This window comes from Setaria italica, chromosome VII (genome assembly GCF_000263155.2).
Source record: "Setaria italica strain Yugu1 chromosome VII, Setaria_italica_v2.0, whole genome shotgun sequence".
Lineage (NCBI taxonomy): Eukaryota > Viridiplantae > Streptophyta > Magnoliopsida > Poales > Poaceae > Setaria > Setaria italica.
The window spans coordinates 25,980,817-25,998,139 of record NC_028456.1 but is presented as its reverse complement, the minus strand read 5'-3'; the positions used below and the strand labels follow the sequence as shown (position 1 = coordinate 25,998,139).

General features: G+C 49.1%; 1 protein-coding gene across 1 annotated transcript; it reads right to left on the bottom strand.

Annotated features, from left to right (window-relative positions):
- Positions 1 to 2,330: 2,330 nt before the first annotated feature.
- LOC101773025 (auxin-responsive protein SAUR36-like) lies at positions 2,331 to 3,282 on the bottom strand. Its single transcript, XM_004976316.2, has one exon. It carries the CDS (start codon positions 3,070 to 3,072, stop codon positions 2,569 to 2,571), a length of 504 nt encoding a protein of 167 aa, XP_004976373.1. The 5' UTR covers positions 3,073 to 3,282; the 3' UTR covers positions 2,331 to 2,568.
- Positions 3,283 to 17,323: the final 14,041 nt, after the last annotated feature.

The following is a 17,323-nucleotide window of genomic DNA, read 5'->3' as shown; positions in this document are numbered from 1 at the left end:
AAGAACTACTGCTATGAACACCGTGTCTTCCTCTTGTTCTCGTCCTGTTTTCCCAGTGCAGAAAGAATGAAAGATACATACGGATAACACCATGTAACCCGGTCCATATACAGATATAGTACCATCCGGCACAACACAATGCCACGACGGGCTCGCGCATCGGGATCTAAGCAGCAACGGATCGGAGCTGCTTGCTTTAGGGTCCATTCGGTTGGGTCCGGAATGTAGCCCAATTCGGACGGATTGGAACGGCTTGGAATGGAGTCAGATCTGGCTTGGATTCGCTGTTTGGTTAGATCTAGTTCAGAATGGAAACATATCGATTCGATTTTCCCCCTCTACTCACGGTCCGAAATCATTCCCCACCTCCTTCCCTCACGAACAGAGTCTAGCCACTCGCTCAACTCGACGCTCGCTGCTCCCCCGCGCCTCCGCGCTCCATGGCCGGACCCCACCGCTGCACCTCCACCCGCAGCCCTGCTGTGCCGCCGCCTGCACTTCCGGGCACCTCCGCACCCCATGGCTGCCGGCCCGCCGCTCGCGCCCCCAGCACCACCACCGACCCGATGCTGCCAGCCTGCCGCACGCACCCTCCAGCCACGGCGTGGCCACGGCTGCGCGCCCCTCCGCTGCACCAGCTGACTGGCCGCGCTTGCTGGCATCGGCGTCGGAGAAGAAGCCACGACTATTTGAGTGATTTGTTTGTTCGTTTTGAGTGGATTGGCAGAATTAAATCATGATTAGATTGAGTGATAAAGGTGCAATCACTGAAATCAGATCCGGAATTCAATCCAGCTGAGACGAACTAGACCTTAACCTGCTCGCTTCTCTAACCGTGCTGCGCTCTCCTCTCTTCGCTAAAAGCAGAACGGAGCCGGGAAACTGGAAAAGGACACCACCGTTCGAGCCGTAGGCCCTGCAAAGACGACCGGTCTCTGTCTTTTTTTTGGAAAGATGGACGGCAGATTTTCTAGTTCAGCTTTCCTGATCGCCTCAATAACGCACACTAGCAGCAGGAACATCGTTTTTTTCGCGGACCCGGCAGGTGGTGTGAAGTGTGAAAGCAGATATGCCCGTGCGGCCGTGCCCCGGGCCGGGGCGGAGACGGAACCAAAACTCGAAAAGGGACGGGATGGAAGGCCACGCGCGCCGCGCGAAACGGCGATCACAACTTTATCTCGCAGAGCCCCGGGGAGATGTCGCGGGGATGCGCCTGCACCTTTCCGTCATATCTCCGCCCGCGGCTGGGCTGCGCTTGCGTATCGTGGTGGTGGTGCGCGGGGCTCGCGGCCGCATGATGGATTGATATGATTGCGTCCGTGCAGCGCCCACGCCGGAACGGTGAGCGCGCGAGGATGGGATGATGGCAGCAGGGTGTATCTGGCTCCCCTGCGCGCCTGAGCAGAGAGGGAGGTCGAGATCCTGGTCCTGCCCGGCGATAAGACGGCCGCGTTTGCCCCGTGAACGGACAGCGGCGTCCTCGTACGAACCCATGATTGCTGCTGTAGAATTCTGGTAGGGCACGGTAGCCACTGGGCGGCCGTCCCTGTCGATCAGGCACCGGAAGATCCCGGCCTGCCGCCACCGCCAGGGCGGTGCTCTGTACTTGCCGGGCACACGCACCGCGGTTGCGCTCCGCTTTGCACCTCACCGCCACGCAAGTACAGGAAGAAGTGCTTGTGCGAGCGGGGCATGACGGTAACGTGCTGACGCGCCGTCGCGTGGTTGTTCATGCCGAGCAAGCTGACGCGGGTGAGCGGGGCAGGGCGGCAGGCACACCGCACACTGGCGTGCTGCGTGAAAATAGTGGCACGGCCGCAACAGCGTGCACCAACTGCCGAGCTGATCGTGCGTGGGGTGGGGTACGGATGGGAGGCGTACGGTTCGTACAGTGTTGGCTTGTTGGGGTACCGTTTCCACCGTCCGACGGAGCTGAATGGCACGCGTTTCCGAGCATCCGATTCAGGAGTAGTAATTGGCATGAGACAAAAATGACGAATTGAAGAGCGAGGGTGGGTGGGTGCTCTCCTCTGCCTCTGTCTCGACTTCTCATTAGAGTTTTGCAGGTTGCAGACTTTGGCTTGCAGTCAAACGATTGAGGCGAACAGAAAAACAGAGCATGCTCGTACCAAAAGGTCGGGGTAGCACTCCTTGTGGGCGAGATTTGGATAAGCTCGGCTAGTCGGCTATGTGAAACTGCCGGTGATTGATGGTTACTGGAATTGGCGAACGTGGAATCTTCATCGCGCTCGGGTCAGCCGTTGGATGCTTGGATTCGCGAGAGAAGCGAAATTCTAGTGATTTGATTGGAAGAACAGATAACCAGGGTGTTCTGAAATCTGAACAAGAATAGTAATAGCATCGAGAAACAAAGAACAGCAGGAGGCATCAGTCAACACACATGACCAAGAATCGAACGAACAAAATCAGCTAGCTAGCTAGCCCCTTTCCGATGGAAACACACATATGTACACCATCCGCCGCCGCCGCCGCCCGGCCGGCCGGCGGCGGTCAGGGGCATCTCTCCCTCCCTAACCGACTGCTGCAGCGACTCCCCTGCTACTACCACTACCACCTGGCGAGTCCCTTCTTCCCGGCGGCGGCCAGGGCGGCGGCCTGCTCGAACCGCGCGGCGGGGCAGGGGATGGTGATGCCGCCGGGGTGGTGGAACCCGAACTCCTCCTCGGCCTCCCTCAGCAGCTCCCCGAACATGGGGTGGTTGAAGTACACCACCGGCACCACGTACCGCAGCGACGCCTCCCCGCCGCCCACGTACACGGCCACCTGCCCCTTGGGCGTGGTCACCGCCGGCTCGCCGCCGTCGCCGCCGTCCTCCAGCGCGCGCTTCCCGCCGGCCCTCCACCCGAGCCTCAGCCGCCGCGCCAGCGACCGGCCCCACCGCAGCACCGGCGCGAGCCTCCTGGCCGCGCGGTCCCCGCAGTGGCCGCCGCCGCAACGCTGCTGCAGGCGGAGGTAGCCTCCGTGGCGCCGGCGCCGGCCGCAGAGCGCCCACCGCCACACGCCGAGCAGCTTCCGGCCCAGCCGGTAACCTCCTTGGGACTTCCTTAGCATGGTGACTTGGTGAGGATTGCAAGAAACCGCGGAAAACAAAAGGTCCCTTCTTTCCTCGTCCCCCACTAGCAAGTCCTGAGCAGGGAGGGCGTTAATGGTGGGGTGGGAACCGGAACGCGCAGGAGACGAGACGAGACGTCGTGAGGCTGAGAGGGAGGAGTGGGACGAGAGGGGGACCCAGGCCGTTTTATAGGCCACAACACTGGGCGCGAGCGAGTGATCCAGCCGCGGTGTTTTGCCTGTGCTGTGTGTCCCCTGAGTTGAAATTCGACGGTGTTTTGTTTGCTACCCCCGAGAACTTGCTTGGCCACTGGCACGATTCATTTGGCTTGGATTTGCCGGGGTTTCGTCGTGGCCAGGCGGCGTTTGTTCGGTAACGGCTGGAGCGCCTCGGACGGGGGCGTGGTGCCGTGGTCCATGATTCCTTCCGCTCGACAGAGAGGTTGCACGGCCATTTCCATTTGGCGGTCTAGGTTGTTTGGTTCGCGTTCCTGAGACCCACAAGAAAAAAAAATTCACGTACTGTTTATGTTGTCTTTTTTTTTTCCTTCGTCCTGACAGCTTTGTGTTCGTGAATCGTGAGCACACACATGGTTGAGCTAGGAGAGCGCTAGTTTGCTAGGCTCCATCTAGCTTAAAAAGTGTTGGTTTAGGGGAAGCAAAAATACAGTTTTCTATGTCGCCGGATAGCTTGCGGCTAGTCACTGATGTTAACATTATTTGAGATTTTAAGTTGATGGCTTGTCAAAGCTACGTATGTTTCTTCTGTCGGCCATGTCGGTCTCTGATTGGATCGAGTTCTCTTTTTCCATCTAAAGTGTAGATTGTTTAGTATCAGGACCATTTATTGTTGTAACCGGCCGGGAAGCTATCAAGCTAATCAAGCTAATCACCCTTTGTTACTGCTCACAAATTAGTAATCACGTACGGATCGCCAAGCTCAGGTCCAAATCCACCTCATTTTCGTACGGATCGCCGAAAAGTTGTCCGCACTGTCATTTTTCATCGGGGTGACTGAACAAGCGCACTTTCTGGCTGCGTATGCAAAAGCTTATCTCTTCATACACTTTTACTGCCGAGTGACAGCGATAGTGGACATTGAACTGTGCCTCCAATCAGCTCTACTCTGAAAAAAATCAGAGTGATGAATCACGGCATTTGCTGGGACCTGGGACACACAGACCTATCTGGCACACGTGTGATCAGCCTCCCATGCTGCTGCGAATCTGCGATGAAGCCACACAGGGGCACAGGACAGGCTGCTGTGAACTGAGATCCGCCGATCCGTACGGTCACAGGCCAGGCGACAGAAGCTTCTGCCCTGCCCTCCGATCTGTCTGTCCCAAACCCAGAACGGTGTCAGGTATTCATGGAGCAAAGTCTGAACTGTTGCCACGGATTTACCCAACACCTGCTAAATGTTGGGAATTTCAAAATCGGAGCCGTGTTGGCCACATCCGGGACAGGAAGCAAGGCCATGTTTAGTTACTCCCAACTCCTAACTTTGACACTATGCAAAAAGAAGATTCCCCATCACATCAAACTTGCGGTACATGCATGGAGTACTAAATGTAGATGAAATTAAAAACTAATTGCACAGTTTTGTTGTACTTTGCGAGACGAATCTTTTGAGCCTAATTAGTCAATATTTGGACAATAATTCACAAATACAAACGAAACGCTACAGTGTGCTACAGTGCTGTAACAGTAATTTGGCACCTCCCAAATTCCCCAACTAAACACGGCCCAAGCTAGGGACACGACTTGGTTCTATTTTAGCCCACGTGTAAGAGTACGGGTTTGAGTTTATATCCACGGCAAAAAATTAACGGACATAAAAATATCTTACTCGTGCCCGCAAACCCGCTACATGGTGCCTGACATGTGGACCCCTTACAACTATATAAGCGATTTATAGAGTTCCCTCCTTCATTCCTCCCAACCGCACGCCCGCACCCCGCACACCAAGCGGCCACCGCCACCTCCTCGAGACTTCGACTCCCGCTCCTCCAGCCCCCCTCCCCTGAGGCTGCTTCGGCGCTACCCGCCGCCCACCTTTGCTCCCCGCCACCTGGTTCCTTCGTCGCCGCCCGACACCCTATCCCCCATCGCCCGAAGTTGGTTGCCTGGCAGACACGAGTGTGCCCGCGGATGACGGGTGCGGACACAACTTCTTGCCCATGATGGGCGGCGGGCGTGGACACGGGTAAAGGATTTGCCTCGCGGGCGAGCGTCTGTAAACCCTCTGCCCGCGGGTAATATGCCCGTTGCCATCAATACACACGACTTGTGAATCCCCTGTCCGGTTGCGTTCTCCCATGCCAGTAGCGAGCTGCGCAGGTTGCCACTCCAGAACGAACGTTCCTGGAAGACCGTTCGAGCTCAGTGGACTAAACTGAACGGGGAACGGCCTTTTCAGATTTGTCAATGGGTTAACACCACCTGACACCATGTGTTAGGCATGTGCTAGACCGCGATTAGTATATGCATGCGTCAGCGTCACTCTCGGCGCCTGCAGGGCGCAGGCTGCTTGCCCGGTGAGTCATGAGTCATCCCGCCAGCTGTGCTTGTTGACTGGTTGGGCCTAGCAGAAGCAGATTCATTCACCTACCCGGGTAAAAAATGGTTTGGAGACGACGGCACGGCAGCGTGGAGAGAGACGCCTGTCTTCCCCGCGAGGTGAAAACACGCATCGTTAGTTCACTGGTCTAAACTTTAGCCAAGAATCCAAATACACCCTTAGATCGCTCTCGATCAAAAAAGGTAATATGTCCTGCCGATCCAGATGGGTCCTGAATCGCCTGCTAATGCAATCTATCCCATTCCTATGACTGTTGAATGGTTGTTACTGCTCTCCGGTAGTCCAGTTTCCACTGTGTGTGATAGTGTGAGTGTGTAAGGTGACACGGACAAGTCGACGTGGCGGCCGAAAAAAGAATGCCGTATCCAAAGGCATCGGAAGGCCGACCTGGAACGTGGCGGTAACTGCTGGATGAGTGGATAGAGCGTCTGATCGAGTGATCAGCGACAGGGCACGCTGATATGTCGTTAAGAGTCTCCACACAGTTGAGTTCACGGCGATGCGCCACTGTACTAGGGTACACTATGTTCTGTTGTGTCAGCAGCTACTGGAGCAAGGACCAGATGGCCCCCATCCAATCTAGTACCCGACAGTACGTCTCCCTTCCTCTCGCGTACGGAAATATCTGTGCGCGGCGCGCGCGTCTCCCATCAGCCCATTCCATCACGACGTTGCGCCACCGGTCGCGTAGCCGCCGGACGTTTTGGCCGCGAGGAATCTCCGCGGAAAAACGCACGACTCGCCCCCGCTACTTACAAACGAAAAACGCAGATTTTCCTCTAGCCCCCGCCGCGCGTGCGCGCACGTCGTCGTCCTCGGCGAGCCGGCGCCCGAGCACAAGTTTGCGGGCCTGCGGGCAGCGGGGCGCCTACGGCGAGCTACGGCTCCCAGGAAAAGATTACGGAGGTCCGAGGGCCACGCGCGAATCCACCCAGATTCCGGGCGCACCGCACGCACGGCGCCGACGCGAGCGGGGTTTGCTGTTTGCGCTGCGCTGCTCGCTTCTTGCGGTGCCGGGGAAGGTTGGTAGAAAGTGACAAAAAGAGACGCCCCGAGGCAGCAACCGGGGGAGGCAGGCAGGCACGAACGCAGGCTGCGGATGAGCCGATGTCGACGGCCGGGCGCATCCGTGCGCGGCGCGAGTAGTTGCGGCCGCAGCCGCCGCAGCGCCGGGACCTTGGAGTGAGCGGGGGACAGTTAGACAAGGCGCCTCACCGGGCTGCCAGCATGCCGGCGAGGGGGGTAGTACGGACCACTTGGCGAGCGGACACGAGAACTGCCTCCGTGTCGACCCGCCCGTCCTCCTGCGTACGGCGTCGGCGACTGACAACACGTTGACGAAGGCTTTCGAGCATTTTATTTCCAGCTGGTTGTTCTCTGCTCCTGCTAGATCTCGCTTTCCTGTACGGCTCGATCATGTGCGTGCGTACATGGGCAGATCGTTAGAAATTTCCTAGGATGTCACGGGTCGCGACAAGCTTGGAGGTGTAGCATGGGGAGACAAGTCAGGTGGTGTGGACGGAGAGGAGACACCAGCTCAACGAGCATATTCTATGTTTGTTGTGGCCGGGTGCATGCCGGGAGCAGAAGTGCAGAACGCACCAAACATGGCCAAGCAGGTTCGCGGCAGGTGTCAAGTGCAGCCGGACACACACACAAACAAGGCAGAACTTTGTCTAGTTCCTGCCTTCTCCGGCGAGGATTGGGGGAAGTACCGATCAAACTCGTCAGGTTCAGCGTATCAAGTGTTTCAGATGACTGGTAATTAAGTCCCGGCGTTGTCAATTCAGCATTTCCGCTTCCTGGCGCTTGATTCATTCGAAAATTTGGTGATCGGCGTCTTGATTACCATGGAGGTAGCAATCAAAACCCGTTGCGATCATATGGATCTCTACATGGATGTGGCACACACAACATTTCCTAGTGCCGAAGTGCGATTTGTCTAGCTAGTAGCTCCCTGATGCATGCATATGCACTTGCACTGGTCCCCAAATGGTCAGCGCCAACTTTACGAACACTTGGACCTGAAGAACTGCAGCACAAAATCCCTCTAGCCTACTACAGCCTACAGGATAAGGCAGGCCCTTTTTTGTGAGGTGTTGAGGATGCAATTATTCAGGCTAGCTAGAGGAAGAATCCAAAACGTATCCATGATCAGATACGCACGAAGCCGCCAAGACTAGTCCGCCACTCCCCCAACTCGGCCACTCACCAGTAACCTACTGCACCACAAGGCCCAAAGATCCAAAGCACCAGCACCACTTGGGGTCCAGAATACTCGGCCGTGTTTGAGTAACACACAAGCCTTTTGACTGGCGCAGCAAGGAACACTGGAACAGGGCTCAAACTATTCTCCGTGCAACGGAACCGTACGGCAGCGGCTGGTTCTTCACGTCCGTACGCGCGCGGCGCAAAGTCTAAAAGATTGGCAGGATTAGCCCGCCGATTGCCAGTTTATTATGTCCTGGATTAGGCAGAAAGGAACTGTACGTAGGGGTGGTAATGGATCATGGTCCTCATATCTCCTTCACAATCCAACTCAACGCTATCGAGACCAAAATCATATAAAATTACGGTTCGGCTCTTATTGAATTCGATCCTTAAATTTGCTAGACTAAATTAGAAAGTCATTTACCACCCCTAACTGTATGTGCTCCGAAAGTCTTCTCTTCTCAAGGTCAGCTCCTGCAATCTGTTTTCCTTTTCCTCGAGACGAAAGTCAGCCGCTCAAAAGAAAAAAAAAACGAAAGTCAGCTCCTGTAACCAACACAAAACACATCAAAATAGCACAGCCTGTACGTACAGCGAGGTGCCACCTCAAATCCTCAGACCTCAATGGCAAGTTGGCAACCGACGGACATCGGATCGGATCGGAACGTAATACATCAAGACCCCTCGATAGTCATCCTCATAAGAAATTGTGGGCTTGTACTGGTTTGTACCGGATCGTACAGTGCCATGCTCACAAGATCACGTTTCGGTGAGTACTCGTGCGTCGGCAGCGAGGGACATCCGGTTTGCTTGTTAAGATGGGGAGACAGCTACGGGTGGAAAAAGGCGAGGGGCGTGCGCCACGCATCGCCACTGGACCACGGCCTACTGCTGGGCTACTCACTCGATCTAGGCATCTAGCAGACGGGCAACCATCGGATTCGGCGGAGCCGTACGGCGACCGTACTCTCCACCTCCTCGCACGCCCGCCTGTACTGTACGTGCACCCATCGATGGACGCGAGCCGCTGACTTTGAACAGTCCAGTTGAAATGAAATGGTGGCGTGCTAAAGTTTAGCACTGGACGCCGGACACCGGACACCGGGTTGCTTAAACTTGGAAAGCACAACCGCACGAACGTGGAAAGCACAACTGACATGAGGCTGTTTGCAGCTCTCTGAGTCTCTGTCCTAGCTAGTGCCCTAGTCGTTCGACCGAAACTAAGAGAAAACTAAGCGAAAAGTGCCCTTTATCTTTCGGGAACGGATGTATGGCTGGCAAAATCTTCGCTGTTTATCTGCATGCAGAATCCACAGTCGCACATATTCATGGTGCTGGGAAAATTGGGAGTTTTAGAAGAGAGAAAATACAGGCACACGTTCCCTTGGTCCCCAACGGCATGCAGTACATGAGGGTCTTGGGTTTTTGCTCCACGGGAAACGAGGTTGCTGAGTACTCCTTTCGTCCCGAAAACAATGCAATTTTGGAGAGTGTAACAAGCTTAGGCCGTGTTTAGTTTGGCGAATTTGGGGGTGCTAAATTACTGTTACAGCACTGTAGCACACTGTAGCGTTTCGTTTGTATTTGTGAATTATTGTCCAAATATTGACTAATTAGGCTCAAAAGATTCGTCTCGCAAAGTACAACAAAACTGTGCAATTAGTTTTTAATTTCATCTACATTTAGTACTCCATGCATGTACCGCAAGTTTGATGTGATAGGGAATCTTCTTTTTGCATAGTGTCAAAGTTGGGAGTTGGGAGTAACTAAACATGGCCTTACTTCACATCAATCGTGCCTCTGCTTCAAAGTTGCACTCCAATTATGCAGGAAGGTGACCGTTAGCTGGACCTGTCATAGGATTTTTCATCATTTGGGTATGCAGGTGCCAGTTAACGAGGTCTAACGGATGTTTGATATAGTATGCTAAACTTTAACAGTGTCACATCAGATGTTCGGATGCTAATTAGGACGACTAAATATGAGCTAATTATAAAACTAATTGCAGAACCATGTGCTAATTCGCGAGACGAATCTATTAAACCTAATTAATCCATCATTAGCAAATGGTTACTGTAGCACCACATTATCAAATCATGGACTAATTAGGCTTAATAGATTCGTCTCGCGAATTATACTCCATCTGTGTAATTATTTTTATAATTAGTCTATGTTTAATACTCCTAATTAGCATCTAAACATCCGATGTGATAGGTGTTAAACTTTAATAGGGTGTTTCCAAACACCCCCTACCTTTCGCGCCAGCATGAAACTATCGCGCTCCGGAAGTTAAAGTGTGCACAATAAACGATACTAGAATCGACAGAATGAACGTCAAAGATCGAAATGGTATATGCTTCAAACTTTCCGACAATGCACACAGCTAGCGTTCGGTATTTGAATGGCAGCGGAGGAGGGCTAGACAAAACTTGCTCAGCGGCTGTTACAAAAATGTTTCAATTATATTTATTTTTATTTTGAACTCATAATTAGGTGATTTTGTGCGAAAGTCAACTTCAGCTCGACTCGTCGTTAGGCTTGTTATAATAAATAAGAATAACTCATTTTTTTTATAAAACGACCTCTAGTCTAATGGTTAGAGCACCTAGCACCCAGCAGGTTTGATTTCGACTTCCCGTGGGAGCGAATTAAACGGGTTTTGAATAAAAAAAAATTATAAAAAAGTGGATGTATTAGCTCATTATCCACCTGGCGTAGTCTTAAGACATCTTAGCTTGTGAGAAAATTTATCTATCCTATAGGGAAGAAAATTTGAGAGGGGCGAGCGCTTGGGAGTGTCTGACCATCAGCCAGTAGCTCTGTACCGGCAGATGACTAGTCAGCATAATGGCTTATACCGCCTCTTACGTAGTCGGTGATATGGAGCTATGGTATAGTGAGCTGGGGCGCTCCCTCGTGTGCCGCCAAGGATTCGCTGACTAAGAAGCTGTTCGTCGAACTGCTAACTAAGAATATGCAATTCTTTGGTTGGCTGCTCGATCACGAATGACCGCATTCAGAGTAGGGAAAGATTGCAGGTAAAGAAGATTGTGCAAGATTCTACTTGTGAACTGTGAAGTCTGTGGGCATGGCGTGGAAACTGCAGACCACATCATGTTCGAGTGCCCTTTCTCACGTTCATTCTGGGCGGCTTTGGGCTTCTGTCTGCCGGCTGCCCACCAACTCCGCGTTCTACACCGAACGCCGAGGCCGGATTGCGTTCCAGCAGAACACTTCGAGACATGTGTCCTTCTATATAGTACTTGCTGCTGGCAACTCTGGAAGCGCAGGAACGTGGTAGTCTTCCAGAGTGCAACGATGACTATGCGTCAGACTCTGCAAGCGTGCAAGAAGGAAGCATGCCTCTCGGAGAGCATGATGCCGCGCAACACATCGAGTGTTCCCCAACAATGGTGCCTTTTGTTTTTGAATGCAATGTAAAACCTTACCTTACTCGTTGTAAGCAAAACTTTGTACTCAATCACCCGGGCCGATGGGGGTCATGAATCAATGAATCAAGGTGGTAAAAAAAACTAAGAATATGCGTAAACAACAATGTTTTACGATGAGTACTCAGCGAGCTTGCTCGGGGGCAGATTAAAAAAACGAGCCACAAAGAAATCCAAATCAAATGATGATTGCATTATCTCAAAGATTCACCAAAATGGCAGGCATCACTTCATGTGTCTACTGTTCTATAGGATCATGCCTAGCACATAGGAGACCGAACACAGTAAATTATATGCGGAACACCTCTAGCAGTGTCGTCCGTTCGTGGGGCTGGTGGCAGCATCAGACGATGCCCTTCGGCTGGATTGTTGCTAAAACTCGAATCTGTGAGGATTGGGAGGTGGTAATAATCCACAGCATCCGGATGAAATGTAAGGCGACCCGGAGATGGATCCGATGCTCCGACCATGTTCTCTTTTGGCACATCAACCGAATGCTACGAACATCACCACCAGGACATATTCCTATTCATAGAGCGGAAGAATTACCCGTGCAGCGGAGGCATCAAGTTACTGTGCGCTATTACTGTATCTACCTCACGTCCCAGTCCACATGGTGGAAAAACGCATCGGCCAGAGTTATCTTTTGACTCGAACACTGACATGTCATGCTGCTAGACCAGCTGCCTTAGTTGCATCAGCTCCACGGTGGGAAACGTGTGTCAGGATTCTGGGTGCCCCATCCTTGCCTCGCGAAGAAATCGGCGCAGTGCGGACTTCGGGGACTCGGGAATCGCCAGCTCGTCTTCTCCACTCTTCCGATGTGCCGTGCGCCCGCTCGCGAGTGCATGCGCGGCTACGGTGCCACTACGCGCCTACAACACATCCGCTTCTTGATGCGCCGCGCCGCCGTCTTCGTGCTCCCATGCAACCGTCCCTCTATTGGATCCGCTGCTTCTGTGGCCCCAACTTCGTTGGCTCCGCGGAGGCCTACCATGCCAGTCTGGGCGGCGAGCAAGGCGGCCGAGCGGCATGGATGGTGCAGGCGTACTTTCTTCTACGGTGGAACGACGTTGGACGCGTGTGGTGGATGAACGGCCGACCGGTGTACCTCGCAGGCCTAATCAGTGCCTCGGTGGCGCAAGCGGCACGGCCGGTGATCCCTTAATGGCTAGAGCATTTTGCCAAGCGCGAGATCCATGACCATGGCAAGATCGATCCAGTAACATGGCGCCATTGTCAAAGCAGGTGACCGGCGGTGGTCTAATCTATAGCTCCCAAAACCAGAAATTGCAGCCTCCATGACTTCTCCCTTCCCTTTTCCCTTTTCTTTTAGTCATCTTTGCTTCTCAATGAATTGGTTCTATGCTAAAATCCCTTGCTCTACTCTGTTATTGCAGCTGCTGCCTGCGGAGTTGCTGTGGTAGGCAATCCATGTGGAGTAATCCAACAGCATGTGAAGTAATCCAACAGTAATCTAACTGATGTGTATTTTTTTTGTTTATCTGTATTCCACGAAGTTGATTCAGTCTAAAGAATGAAACTGATGATTTTTGACAACCCCTATATTGCATCACTGTAGACATTGCTATTCAGTTTAGTAAGTGTAACCAATTTCCATAGCCAGCCCTTTAAGGGAGACCCTGCATATCTTAAAACTTTTTACCCAGCATATGGTCCTTCACACAATCAGATTATATAGATCCTCCCTACAGAAACTATAATTAATTCAGATTATGTTTTCATTGGCGTATGTAATTGAAATATCTTCACGGACAGTTTAGATCATGATATTCACCCTCTGACTAGATATGAAAGATTAGTCACACCTCACTACTCGCATACATTTTCCTCTTGGTTTGTGAAGAAACAGAACAAATTCTTTCGCAGTTGGGTATGCTATACAAGGATGTAATAGTCATCGTTAGGATTAGAGATAACAACCAAATATTAGCATTTCTGTTCTCCGGAAGCTCAGCTCAAAGAGCACCTTCCACCATGTTCCATTCACACTCATGTGGGCTGTGGCACTCCACCCTCCAGATTTGGTTGCAACCTGCTGCCTCTCCTGCTCCCCAGTTGCATTGTATGAGTGGTTCGTCAAGACACATCACAGGCCTCTGCGGCTCTGCCTGTATGCACTCTATCCTTGCTTCCACTTCCCCAGCGCAATACATGTTCTATATTGCGCATGAATATATGAGTATAAGAGCGTGTACTGCAGGCGCGCGCGGCGAAGCGCGCGTCCCGTCCTAGTGTGTATCCAAAGGCCAGTGGAACTCTCCAATCTTCACGAACGAGGGCAACCAGCTAGAGCTAGTGATGCACTGTTTTTTTTGGATAAGGATGTACTGGTTCTTGCCTGGCAGTTGGCGGTAAGGCTTACTCTTTCTGCGGCGGCCTGCCGGTCTGTGTAATGTATCTATAGGGGATAGAGCAGAACTTGTGCATAATCAAGACATTCGCACAGGTGCTCTCTACATTTCATAAATCTTCTGCTTCCTTAGGGGTCCCTGGAGAAAGGCAGCGAGGAGGCACGGACGGAAGCAACAGATGTCGCGAGCACATTCTCATTGTAATTCTGAATTTGGAACCTTTGGTGTCCCTCGACGTAGGGCATGAGCAGACACAATATAGTTGTATGAATGTACAAATGTACCCTTAATAATTTTATTAAAGGATTTTAGTTAGCATGTACAAAAATATAGAAATACCCGTAACTAGACTAGATTGTATATAGTTAAGCCAAAACAATATAAATAGCCTCCTCGAAACCTAACTTTCTGGTGACCTGCTTGTTAGGTGTTTGCTTGGTCATTGGCTGCTGGTTTAAGGAGAAAAGGAATGGCAAGCACCCCGAGTACCCGAACAAAATTCCCATTTCGTTCGGTGTTCATCATTCCTCCTCTTCCTCTTCAATTCATTCTACTAGGCTAACTTCATATACATCAAGCAATGCATTCAAGAATACTTGCAAGTGCTTCTTAACCTTACATCTTGATAGAAAGAGTAAAATACATGTATGATTCTTGTACTTGTCTTTATGTTTCAATTTGGTCATCATACTCATAAAAGTGTAAATCATGACCATCAAACTTGTTCAACTATGCCGATACGGCTATGTACCTCATAATTCTATGTATTTTTATTTGTATAATGTAGTTGTGTATAACTGATGAAGGGCAAATCACAATAAACATATTTCCCTTCACTTTCTCGTATTTATACCTCTCCTTTGTTAGCTCTTTCCACCTATACAATTATCTATAGCCCCTTCGATATTGTAAAGAGAGAGCAAATCACTTATCTATGTGAAGAAGAATGAGACATAAGGCAATTTCACATGATGATTGAATTACCCAAATCTTATCTTCACATGCTAGAATATGAACAAATGAGACACATCCTACCATTGCTCTTTACTAACTGCATTGTTCATGTCACAAGAATAAGGCGATGAATGCACCAAGATGTTGTAATTACCTAGTGCTCCTAGTGCACTATACCCTAATTAGCAACTCTAGCTTGCTCTGCCAGTCAGGGGCATGAACCCGACTCAATCCTTGCATGCGAACGTGTCCTACTTCAGCATGTTCTCATCCTTAAATTCCCTTTCTAACACAAATTCAATAGTAATCTAGTACCAGCCTGAAGTCGCCAACAAATAGTATTGAGATCTATGAAACATGAGCAATGAAATTAGTTAGCCATTAGTTGCCAACATGCTTTGGATCTTTGGACATGTAACTATTCGTTAATTATACGTATTCAAAAATATGAAAACAATATGTACATGCCATAATTTGGCCATCTTGGATGAGCAGACATAGCCAAACTTAACATATGTCATCCGAATATGTATGATTCATGATCTGATAACCGTATCAGTGTAGTCGACCCAAGTTTTATGACCATGATTTACACTTTCCCGAGTATAATGCCCAAACTGACACACGAAGATAAGTACAATTGTCATACATGCATTTTACTCGGACAGAAATATTATGACTGATGAAAGCATACAAAAGAGAAGAGCAAGTGTAATTACTTGCACATTTTAACATTTCAAGTGTAATTACAATTTTGATGCCTTAACAAAGTATGCCAGTTGACTCCTCTCAAAATCTTTACCTCACTAAGAAAATTTCTATAATGCTATTTAAATCAAATAGATGTATAATTTTTTCAAGATAATATAAAAATCATGTAGCTCGTTACTTTTAAAGATGTCTCTAGATAAAATATTTAATACACAAAAAGATATTTTCATTGCTACATAAAAATGATAGTGTATATTTTTAAATATAGTTATAGGAGAGCACTAGTTAATTGTATATGTTTCAAATAAAGTTTTATAAGGGTAGTAGTAAATATTGATATTTTGTTAGGAAAACTACAGTGTGACTGATAATAAAATATCTACATAAGCTAATTGATGAAGTGACCTCCTCACTGCTGAAGTCTGGGAGTGTGTCTATGGGATATGTTGCCGTGGCACACGTGAAGTTAGAGTGATCTCATGAACTTTTAGAACTTGCAAAGTATACAGAGACTATGTGCTTCTTTGCGTTTATGATTGCTAATAAAACATGATTTCCCTTTAAAAAAATTATAAGTTTTGTTGGAAACAATATAGTAGAATGATATATATTTAGAAACAAAACATGAATATTATGTACACCCATTTGTAAATTTCCACACCTGCCACTAACATAGGGGATCATTCCCTCGAGGGGATCCCGTGCTGCTCGGTGATGCACTATTTTCAGTGAGAATCTCTTTGCCAGCAGATAGTGTTAGGAGCTTTTTCAAATCAACGCCAAAGTCATTGCTCTTGAAAACACTACGCAGCTTCGTTGTGAGAGCATCTGAGTATGCATGTACAACACAAGAACCCTCTGTATAAAGTGGGAAAAAATTCAGTAAAACAGTTACAAGATACGTCATAGTGGATTTATGGTTTGTAATTTATCAACATTCAGCATGGCTTCTCGTCTGATATGATTTTGTCTCATAATACGTGGAAGTATCAATGTGATTTTATAGTCATTCGTTCTGAATGCTACATGAAGAACATAAGTCAGATGACGAACGTGAAGACCTCAGCTGTAGAAGATCATAACACGAGCGATTTAGCGGATTTAGATTTCTTTTTTTTTGTATATATCTACTCATGTGGTATCTTGCCAGCATTTGACCGATCGGGTTGATGAGCCAAACCTAGAACCATACCAATTGGACACCCGCAACGTATGTCATCCGCACTTTCCCTTGAGAAATCCTATAAGAGGCCATGAAATTCCTCAGAGAAAAGAGGAGACAACATACTAATTTTTTGGTACCAAAATATGATAGAATATTGCTTTATTTTTCATAGATTAAAAATTAAGAAGCCTACAACAATAACCATTATGCTCAATGGAATGCATATAGTTTTATCAAAAATTCATCAATAAAACGTGAAATTACTCATGAAAAGAGGAGAGAAACTTCCTAAATTCTTAGGACAGGAACTTACTGAAGCAATATTGCTACAAATTAGATAGACAGATTTAAAAATAAGAAGCCTAGGACAAGAAACAATTACGATCCCTGACATACATGTATTTTTTATTAGAATTCATCAACAAACCTTTAAATCCCTTGAATTTCTTGGTACGAAAATGTGCATCATTTATTCGCATCAATTACATAAATGAAGTATATAAAGGCAACACTAGAGCATGTCTACATTAAACTGACTAGAAAGGCAACTGCTTTATTTATTTGTATCTAGGGTCATTTACCATAGTTTTCAGGATCAAGATGCATCAATTGGGCAGAAAATGGTGGCATGTTGTTCTCCCAGCTTTGAGAGTGGAAGGGCTTCCACATATGATCTGGGAGCAACGCATCGAGAGGCTCCTCCATTTGGTCTAGCTGTTAGAGCTTCTTCAGCAACAACTTTTGCTCCGATCCAAAGATGCATTGCTATTAGTTTCAACTCTTTGCTGAAACCCATGATGTTTAT

Excerpts from the sequence above, each read along its gene's own strand:
- LOC101773025 (XM_004976316.2), bottom strand. The coding sequence starts at position 3,072 with ATGCTAAGGAAGTCCCAAGGAGGTTACCGGCTGGGCCGGAAGCTGCTC.